Source organism: Neolamprologus brichardi, chromosome 17 (genome assembly GCF_056152115.1).
Source record: "Neolamprologus brichardi isolate AB-2024 chromosome 17, ASM5615211v1, whole genome shotgun sequence".
NCBI lineage: Eukaryota > Metazoa > Chordata > Actinopteri > Cichliformes > Cichlidae > Neolamprologus > Neolamprologus brichardi.
This window is the reverse complement of record NC_142120.1, coordinates 14,347,764-14,358,941: the sequence shown is the minus strand read 5'-3', so window position 1 is coordinate 14,358,941 and position 11,178 is coordinate 14,347,764. Positions and strand designations below refer to the sequence as shown.

The window sequence follows — 11,178 nt, the reverse complement described above, 5'->3', positions numbered from 1 at the left end:
TACCATTTATAAAAAGCATCAATATTGAGTTTGACTTAAATAATAGTGTCTTTCATCAGTGGAACTGCATCAGAACTGTTGTTTCTTTATTTTAACTCCAAAAAGTTCATTTTACATTTACTTCACATTTTTCACCTGCTGTCTTCACCACTGGGTCTGTGTAAACACAAACAATGACAATATATGTAGTTTTAATATGCATCTTTCTTAGACTATAACTTGTATTCCTCCTAAAATGGACGCAAAAAATGGAAGCAGTTTTCTGCTGGACAAAAATGTATCATATTGCAGTCTAATTATTAAAATAATTGTATAGAAAGGACAGGAATTCAAAAACAATGAGCTAATGCTGAAAGTGCAACTTTCATTCTATAATGAAAAGTGCAGGGTAGTTTTTATCTGGGGTTTTTGCTAGTATTGTACAATCATTGTTTTTATGATTTTATTTGTAAGAATACAAGTAGTAAATAAACCCTCCATCTGCTGAAACACATCAGAAAAGGGTGCAGTGACTGGCAAAATTGTGCTCACCCAACACGTGGTACAAACCTTTAAACTGAATAGTTTTTGTGCTTCTTTTTTTTTAAGTTAGATGTAATCAGTAGCATGTCCCACACTGTGCCACGTAATCAAACTTTACCCTGCATAGTGTTAAACGACAGTAGTCTGGTGATTTTTTTTTCTTAAATGTACTTCAAACAGGTAAATTTACATATAATCTATGTTAATTACACATAAAGTGAAAAGTTATAAGAATTTTGTTATTTTAATTTAGATGATTATGGCTTATAACTCATGAAAACCAGAAATACAGTAGTTCACTTAGTTATAATTAATTAACATTAATTAATAATCGCAATATTTTCTTTATCAATAAATTTTCAATGTGAGTGGATTGGGATTCAAAAGGCATAAATACAGCATGTACTTTGTTCAGTAAACTCATCCACAATCACAATCGTCCAGATGACGATAATCAACACCCTCCACAAGGGGGGGCAAGTGAGCCACAGCAGGTCGTTGATGGAAAGACTGGCTGTTCACAGAGTGCTCTAACAATGCATATTAGTGGAAAGCTGACTGTAAGGCAAAAGCAACAGCGGTATCCGCTGGCTAGAGAGGCTCAAATCAACTTTCGTGAGACAAAAGTCAATTGAATTGAGAATGAATTACTCATGTTACTCAGGACTTCACAGAAAGTGGACGAAGGCTGGTGTATGAGCATTAATAACTACCAACTGTTGTGTAGCAAGCACTCCTGAACCAGATACGGTGTCAGAAGAGTCTTACCTGGACTGAAGAGAGAAACAGAAACTTTTAAAATAAAGGTAAATTTTGCATTTCATTTGGAACTCAAGGTCCTGGAGGTGGATGGAGGAATGAAGAGACACAGACTCCAAGGTGTGAGAAGTTTCTGGGTGCATGGCATCTGCTGGTGTTTGTGGTGGTTAGTCCAAAGTCAACTTAGCTTCTACCAAGAGATTTTAGAGCATGTCAGCTTCCACCTGCTGACAGGCTGATTTCTTTAGCAGCTGACCACAGTGCCAGAGCTACAACCAAATGATTTGCTGGCCATGTTATTGCTGTGCTTAATGGACCAGCCAACTCAACTTATCAGAACACCACAGAGAATCTCCAAATATGAGACCTCATCACGAGGAAGATAAGAAACACTCGACCGAAAAGAGCTGAAGGCGGTTACCAGTTTGGCTCAGTGACCGAGCCAACGAAGATATGCAGCTGCCCAGGTTGGACTCTGACCTGAGGGTCTTTTAATCTGTCTAACAAAGACTAGAAAGCCCAAAATAGACAATTAAAAAACCCAACCTGGTTATCAGTAATACATTAGCAGTACTACAACCTGATCACCTCCAGCTTAGGCTGCTGTAATTCATGGTAAAGGAGCCCAAAACCAAGTACAGTGTAAAATGAACATACAGTACTTACAGAAGTTGGACATTTCTGTAATACTAGTTATTTTTTGACCTCATAAAATACTCTAATAATCTAATAGAAATACTGGATGTATTTTTTTATGCCATAATTATTCAAATTAAAGTTTAAAAATGCTTAAATGATTTCACTTAACATCCACCAAATACAGAATACATGAAAGCTTATCTTTTTTTTTACTAAAATGCACTAGAATTAAGTTTTTCATGATTTTCAAATAAATTCAGTTTGTCCTTGATCATCATCACTGAACAACTGAATAATGTCATTTTATTATTGTTTTTATGTCATACTGTCATATGATTGAAAAGTCTCATGACTGTATTGCTGTTCATGCCACCACTTACAGTAAAAATGAAAATAAAAGTTTCTTCATAACACTGTATTGTGCAACTCCTGAAACCAGAATGTCAGCTTCTTTGGAGGAATCTCTGCTGCGTTTCAGTCATTTCTCCCTTTCCTCTATTCTGTCTGATGAAAGTCAAACCACATCATCATCATCATCATTATTATTATTACCATAATACAAGATTCCACTGTAATGTAAAACAATGCAACAATGACAGAGGCTAGAGTTTGAGAACAACACGACAAACGGGAGACAGGAAGTGGGGGTTTTCTGCAGAGTTTTCTGACAGTTACGGGTTAGAAGGAAATGAATTGTGGAAACCAAATGTGGTCAAGAGAATTCTCTAGAGTCCCGTGACGAGTAAGGACATTTGACCAAGGTTTTCATCGTGGTCAAATGATGGTCTTCGTGGCAGGGACACAGCACATCACAGGTTGTTGCAGGAGTAGCTACTGAGAAATGTAAAAAGTAGCAGTGGTTCCCAAATAGTGTGCCAAGACAGTCTCGTGTGTTCCTTTAAATTCGGTGTCAGCCTCATATTATTCTTAAAATTGCACTAAAGGAATGTATCAGATCTAAATGTACTATATTGGTACACTTGAAATCATCTGACTACTAGCATGGAGGTTACACAGGTGCCCTTTTTATACCTCACCTGTAGGTGTCAAGCTAGATGCTGCAAATGTTCCATAAACCATTTCCCTGGGAACATGTGAATGCATACATTTAGCCTCCCAGCCTAACTGAGTAACAGAGAACAAAAGACCTTGGACAAGCAAGTAACCAAGAAGCTGGTGGTTACTGTGAGTGAAACCCAGAGTCTAGAAAAAATCAGGTCCAGACCTGAGGCCAACAGAGCATCTTTGGAGAGACCTGTGCACCAGGGCTGAACGCTCCAAGAAGAAAACAAACAAAAGAAAGATACACCATGCTCGTAAGATAATTCCCACAAAGAATTAAAAATAGAATTACTGCAAAGGAACCTTAAAATATATTAATCACTTATATAACTACCGTGTTATATGACGTGGTAATTAAATTTGTATCTAGACGTGTTTGGCTTCTCAATGTAAGGACCAACAAGTATAAAATATAAAGAAAATGTGAGGAAGCACGAAATACCAGGCCTACCAGACTTAACGTGCTTTACACTGCTCTACTCTCTGCTCTCTCCTATCTTGTCCCTTTTATCTTACAGTGACACACTGTGATGCCTGTCAGGGCGACCGTGGCTCAAGAGTTGGCAGTTCGTCTTGTAATCAGAAGGTTGCCGGTTCAAGCCCCGGCTCGGATAGTCTCGGTCGTTGTGTCCTTGGGCAAGACACTTCACCTACCGCTTACTGGTGATGGCCAGAGGGGCCAATAGCGCGATATGGCAGCCTCACTTCTGTCAGACTGCCCCAGGGCAGCTGTGGCTACGACTGTAGCTTCCCTCCACCAGTGTGTGAGAGTGAATGAATAGAGGAATTGTAAAGCACTTTGAGGGCCCCGAAAAGCGCTATATAAATGCAATCCATTGTTATTATTACTTCTCTCTAACACCTTTTCTATCCCTTTGAAGAACTTAGGCTCCATAAATGCTAAAGAGGTAAGTATTATTTCTCAGTTGCAGTGAATAGATAGAAAATAAACTGTAGTCGAATGATCCAGCAAGGGAAGGGGAGGAGAACCGTTGGAACTGTAGATTCATATCAGTTGTGTGTGGAATCTGGAATCTGGAATCTGGCAGTTACAATTACTACTTGTATAAGATAAGTACAGTTACATCATGAACATTCCCACACATGCATGTACACAACAGAGAGATAGAAAGAATGCAACCTGAGAGGACATAAGGATCACGACAAGTACCTCCACAAAACTACGTAAGTGTCAAGAAGTCCCCAGCCACCACTCTTTTCTTTATATTTTGTTATGAAAATGGGAAATATGTGCAGGGATTTATTGAAACATCCAAACATACATGAAAATACTGTACACAATACAATTAACTTGAAAGTCAATGTTTGGTATGACCATCTTTATTCTTCAACACAAGCTTTGGTGTAATTTCTTTAATAGTTCTCCACGCCTCTTGAAGGACCTTCAAAGGTCTTCTTTGGGTGTTTCTGCCTTTTCTTCTGTTCTCTGTCAAGATGATCCCGCGCTGCTTTAATAATGTTGAACGTTGAGATTCAGGCTCTGAGGAGGCCAATCTTTTGGGGCTCACTGCCATGCTGAAAATGAAGCTGTTTCCGATCAAATGGTTTCAAAATGTTAATGCGTGGTGGATCAAAACCTGACAGTAGTTGACGAGGCTTCAGTCAACAGTAGATGGATCAACTGAAGGGCCGGATGCATCGCTCAGGTCCAAATTTGTTATCTTTGGCATTTTTCATAGATTCAACTAAAGAAATGGGAATAAATCATGTGTTTTTGCGACAGACTGCTGATTAAAAAGGGCCTTAAGATACAAGTTAAATTTGGTTCTTTGCTAAGTTGTCTGTTATGAGCAGACGAAACACTGGCCCATCGTTCATACCTCAGTGTTAAGTGGCCTAACAAAAAAACTAAGAAATATATAGTCTAGAAGGAAAAATACAAAGAAATGAGGGGCAGTTCAAGAGTTTTGCACAGCTGTGAAATAACAAAACGCATAACAAGTCATAATGTATGATTCAAAGACAGTTATTTTTACTTCACAAACGCAAGCAGTTATGCAGATTTTTCACTCTATAAACTCAAATCTGTTCATATAAATGGAGAATTGCTGCTCACTCTGCTGTGGAAACTCTGAGTATCACCTCCGGTTGAAGTTAAGTTAAAAGACACTTCATTAGTTTGGTATTTTGCTGTTGTTGTTGTTGTTGTGTGTGTGTGTGTGTGTGTGTGTGTGTGTGTGTGTGTGTGTGTGTGTGTACAAAGATAAAAAGGAAGAAGGAAGCGCTTGATCGCCCCACGGGGGAGTAGCTCTGGGCTAGAGGTTACTGTACACTGTACACTGATTACTGGCGGAGGCCAAGTTCATTGTTGCTCACACACCGCTGCATGTGACTGTCGTTCGCAGACCACAGACGGCAGCTGACACCTCTGCTCCTACACCAGCTTTTCTTATCGCATGGCTTTGTTTACTCTGCGCATATATACGTGAGAGAAAGTCTGCCTGAAGCTGAGCGCAAAAACTGGAGATGTACTGGTTCGAGCAAGGTCTGTGCGCCCTGCCAGCGTTCCTAGTCGTCTGGTCTTCCGCCACTTTCATTATTTGTTATATCATCGCGATTTACAGGCACGACGTCGATGTAATCTTCCCGTACATAAGGTAAGTTTATTTGAAGAGCTCACACAAAGCAGACTTTCTTTCATGCTCAACCTGATTCGGAGCCGTGGAAAACGTTTCATGAGAAAACGTCTTAGTTTCGGTTTCTTCCGCTATAACAAACACCAGCTGCGTGCAGCCTGCACATCTGTTTATTGTAGGAGACTAGCGCAAATCTGTTCTTTCACTTCGCTTTCATTAGAAGACTTTTATGTTAAGAAGAGGCAACTAAATGTTTAATATTGTACAAAACACAGTCACACAACCCACGTATTGTCTCATATAACCCGAACTCAGGACTGAAAATCTGCACGGGTCTTTACTCTTTTTCTTTTCTTTCCAGCGACACAGGTGTCAGCCCCCCAGAGAGCTGCATTTTTGGTCTGATGACTTTTATTTCTGCATGTGCAGGTATTTGAAATTTCAGTGTGGACATCTGCAGTGTCATCTCTGTGAACTGACTCTTTTTAGGCAACTCTGGGCTTTCCCTAAGGAGGAAGCATGCTTTCCAAAGATGCTTCTCACATTTCCCCTTTTTTAAGAAAATGAAAGTACAACTCATGCATTAGGGTAAATGTGTAGGTTTGCACACTCTCGTGACTCTCTGTGTTTTTTGCACAGGTGTGGGCACAATTTATGCCAGATACAAGCACGTGGAATTGCTGAGGGAGGACGCCACTAATGTGAGCGCACGCCTCAACAAAGCAGCGCTTTGGCTTGGTGTTATCTCATGTTTTGGCATGTGCATTGTTGCTACTTTCCAAGTATGTACTCACATTAAAATCACATTTAACACATCACAACTAATTCAGTGTAATTACAAGTGGTGCCTTTTCTTTTCTTTTTTCTTGATTGCAGGAAACAGTAGTGCAAATAGTCCATGATATTGGAGCAATTCTGTTTTTTGTCTGTGGCATTGTGTACATGATCCTCCAGTGTGTTATATCATTCCGAGCCTATCCCTATGGGTCCTCCAAGAATGTGTGTTGTGTGCGGGTCGCTATCGCCTCCCTTGCTACTGTTGCATTTGTACCCAGTATCCTTTTTGAGTGTTCAAATGTCTGTGTGATTTAACTTTGTGATGATGATAACGATGATGAAGCTTTTATATATCAGGACTTAGAAAAATAAGTCATCTGGTCCTTCTTAGGTTTGAAAATTATTTAAATACAACTTTAGATGAACAATAATATGTGACATATTATACCGTCATTATTTACTTATTTATATTTATTTATATTATTTATAACAAAAACTAAGCTGAAATGCAGAAGCAGTGTAGTCCTGAAACGTTTTTTACTAGTCCCTCACATCGACTTTTAAAATAAATAATAGCACTGTGTATCATGTTATGTTCTATTCACTCGAAATCAACCAAGACAAAGTTTTAAACAACCTTAGCTGTACATAATATGCAGTATAAATAACAGCCAAGGGTTTTAAAATGATTGAGAGACTGGGCAGCTCTTATGTGAAACAGCAAGTTGTTATAACGATTAAGAGCCACCACTGAAAAGAGTCTATCTTAGATTAGGACTTATTTAAGAGCAGCTGGTTTAGAGGCCTCAGTGCTCTGGTAGGATTGCAGGGTATCAAAAGTGTGGCACCAAACCCTTGAGACTTAAAACCAAGTAAGAGAATTTTCAACTGCATACTAAAATGGACTGGAAACCAGTCTAAGTAGGCCAGTGTGGGTGTAATGTGTTCACGTCGTTTCTTTCCCGTCAAAAGGCGAGCAGCTGCATTTCGAAAAGCTTGCAGGCAATAAAGTAATGACTGATCAGAGCCAACATATAAAGAGTTTCAGTAATCTAAATAAGAAGTAATAAAAGCAAAGTCAGGCTGTATTTACATAATTTTAACCCCTGCTGAGGACCGGCAGACTTTTTATTACAACCTGATATATAAACCTTTTTTTTTTTTTTACTTTATTTTTCTCTTGGCAATATGTCAATATGTAAATGTATGACCTGCAGAATATTATGATTAGTGTCATTTCCTGTATCGACTCAGTGTTTTCCTTCATGGATAACTCAGCTGTCATCTGTGCATTTTACGTGAAACAAACGGAGCTGCACAGACAAAAGCATGACAAGGTAGGCCACAGTGTGTCAGCACATTGCATCAGATCACAGGACAGATCAGGAATAAAACTTATAGTGTAAAAATAGTGACATAAAGTGTCAAAATGTGGGGAATGTTTGGTATTTTGTTTTGGGTTTTTTTTTTGGGGGGGGGGGGATCTAATAGATAGATCCAACAAACATTCCCCAACATGTCAGTGATAATTTTTGGTAAATTTACTATTGGAATTAAATGGAAGTGTGTGCATAACACAAACCTCTTACTGCCATGAGTCAGCTAAAAGAACCAGAAACCTTTTGTGGTAGTTGAGCGAGTCTGAAAAGAAGCAGCAGAGAAAAACAAATGGTGATGCAAATAATGTTCAAACACCAATATCAGATAATATGTGAGAACTGTTTACTGTTGCCATTGTCCATTGTTCATCTGTGCTGCCTAAATGTGAGAAGTTGTGCAAAAAAGTATTCTAACAGAAAACTAGTGGAAGTATATTTGGCATCATTGGACAGAACGTTCCAACATTTATAGACCAAAAATTCTAATAATTATTATCAGATGCATAGAATTTTCTGATTTAAGTGTCTGTTTCCATCGTGCAGGACTATCCCTTCCATGTAGCCAGTGCAGTATGCGAGTGGATTGTTGCCTTTACCTTTGTCTTCTTCTTCTTCACATACATTCATGATTTCAAGGTCAGTATCTCACTGTCACACATAGTATATAGTTTTTTAATATATATTTATTCATTTGCTAAAATTCTTCTTTTTTTATTCTCCTACAGTTCTTTACCTTACGGGTGAAAGCAGAACTTGAGGATTAGTCTTGGAACATTTTGGGCCAGAAACATTAAGATAAATAAGTATTTACATTTTATGTATGTATCTTTAATCCTGTCCAATTTCCCCTGGCTGATATTTTGGTAGAATACAGTAGATACTTAAAAATATATGTATTTATGCATTTTGGTACAACTGGCTGTCTGTCAGGTGTGACAGATGAAAAACTATGCAAATACTGTATTATTAATTCGTTGTTTTTACACAAACTATTTTCAAGTGTACTTAATGTTGCCTGTTTACTTTGCACTTTGCTGTTGCCACACCAGCATGACACATTCTGTGAGAGCTCCGACTTTACATAGGAGAAGTTCATCACACAGAAGCACATGATCGGTGCACTCGGGGCTAAATGACAATACCACTCAGACCACTCAGTATGTCTGTGGCTACTTGGCAGTCTGACCTGTCTTTGACTGACAGTAAATGTGTACTAGTTGTTGGTTTTGTGCAGAGGTTTATGAATTCCCAGTTTTATTGGATGACCACATTATTGCAACATCAAATTAAGGAGGAAAAACTCCTGCTGTGGATGCTCAGATTCAGAGTTTTGGTTTCGGTATTTGAATCTGTCCTCTCCACATTGTTGACTCATGAAAAGTCCAACATGGTGTTTCTGACTGATATGAGTTACTGTATACTGTTCACGTTCTCAGTCATGCTAGCAGACACTTCAATATCATCTCTGGTGCTGCTACAAATGTAGATTTTCATACAGGTAATAGGAATTATGCTACTCTTTAGTAGGAATTATACAATATGAACCGAAAGTAAAGCTGGAATTCTGGAGGTTCATTCAATAGGACTTCTGGCTGGTTTTTCACTTGTAACCTTACATCGTACAGTTTTAATCTAGGCAGAAGTTTCTGGTACCAAGTATGTATCTTGTACTGTATGGTATGAGTCATGGATCATTATAGGTGTGCAAGTAAGGATGTCAAACTTTAGACAACTTTGATATTAAATGAGCTGGACCAATGGAATTACGTGATAAATATGTAAAATCATAGAAAAGCTTTTGGTAATTTATTACCCAGACAGTCTTTGTCCAGTCCACTGTCAAAAGCTTGAATTTATATAGACGACAGTGAAAAAACAGGAACTTGCTGTCATTTCCTTGTTTATCTATTAATTACTTTGGCGTAGTATGTCTGACAAGCTCAAAAACATATCAGAATACAGTTAAAAGTACAAAGTCTATGCACTCCATCACATTTTCCAGACCTGCCAAGTGGCAAATTGGAGTCTTTACCAGGCCGATTCTGGCCCCAGGCCTTGTGTTTGACACCCCATACATAAAGGGTGTTGGACTACACCCATCTTCCAAAAATTGATTTTAGCAGACGGGTGGGGTGAGGCGTTTGTGGCATTGCCGCTGGTGTAATCTGGCGTAATTTATTTATTTACTTTTAGATGTTTAGAGGAAAACATCTAAAATTGAGAGCCACCATTTTAGCCAAAAATCAGCAAAGTAAAATCACTGGGAGGGCTGTAAAACTCTGAGAAAAATGTGTGATTTAGAGATTGTTACATAAAAGGAACAAGGGAAGATATTAACAAACTGGAAGGCTACTTGAAAGTTTCATTACCTTTTATCTCTCAGACAGAGAGATACATGCAAAACATGCAAACTGAGAAAAGTGGTCAAGTTTCAGTGGAGCAACAGGCACATACTTCTGCTGAACTGCTCTCGACTGGAGCTGTTAATGTGGAGCTGGAATAAACGTACTGTACATTAAAGAAAAAAAAAGGATCCTGCGCAGTGATGTATACAAGTTGTAACCATTTCACTACAGGTACTGTTTTTATAAGAAGGAAACGTTTTATTTTTGTGTTTTATCTGAACTACTTTTATACTTTTGCTTATAAAATGAGGTACAACACAGATTGTAATGCACAGCTGAGATGAAAAATAAAAGCACGTATTTAAAAAAAGAAAAGAAAAAGTGTACGAGTGTTTATTTAAGGCAGAATCACAGAACCAGCATGGTGTTTTTTCAGTACAACTCCACACTTATCTCACTACAATTTAGCATCCGTTAAAGGACATCTTATCCCTGACAGCGATGACATGATTGCCCCTCTTTCTCAGGGTACAAGCATTCACAGGCTTGTGAATCAAGCATTCACAGGCTTGTACCCACAAGTTTTGAGTCACATGACGATGAAGAGTCGTACTTCCTACCAACAACAAACACCACAAGAAAGACTGCAGTTCACACATCACCTACAAAAGCTAGAGCATAACTCTACAAAACCAGATGAAGATCAAGAGGCATGTCATTGGACTGACTGGCTATAGAATTTATTAGTACTCGGTGTCTTAATAGTACAGTAATTAATTTCTCTGTATCAAACATCAAAACTTAAGCAGCTTTGGGAAACTAACATTTCTCAAAGAATTTGAATGTCAAACAACAAACAAACAAATATCAAAAAGAAAATAGTTTTATTGTTATAAATTATTAGATTCAACTAAATGGTTAAAAGTGCACTAGGCAGTGCTGCAGGTACGGATTTAAAGTCTTGATAAAGAATATTTTAGTCTGAACAGCATCCTCTTTTTCAATCAAGGTTACACAATAATTAAAAAGATTACTGCACAAGTCTTACCATTATTGGAGAATAAACCATTTCTGAATAACATGGCAAATATTAGCCAC

General features: G+C 38.2%; 1 protein-coding gene across 1 annotated transcript; it reads left to right on the top strand.

Moving 5' to 3' along the window:
* The first annotated feature begins 5,257 nt into the window (after positions 1-5,257).
* Positions 5,258-10,430, top strand: dram1 (DNA-damage regulated autophagy modulator 1). Its single transcript, XM_006780795.3, has 7 exons — positions 5,258-5,600; positions 5,941-6,008; positions 6,219-6,361; positions 6,456-6,633; positions 7,635-7,693; positions 8,279-8,371; positions 8,461-10,430. Exons 1-7 carry the CDS (start codon positions 5,470-5,472, stop codon positions 8,497-8,499), a joined length of 711 nt encoding a protein of 236 aa, XP_006780858.2. The 5' UTR covers positions 5,258-5,469; the 3' UTR covers positions 8,500-10,430.
* Positions 10,431-11,178: the final 748 nt, after the last annotated feature.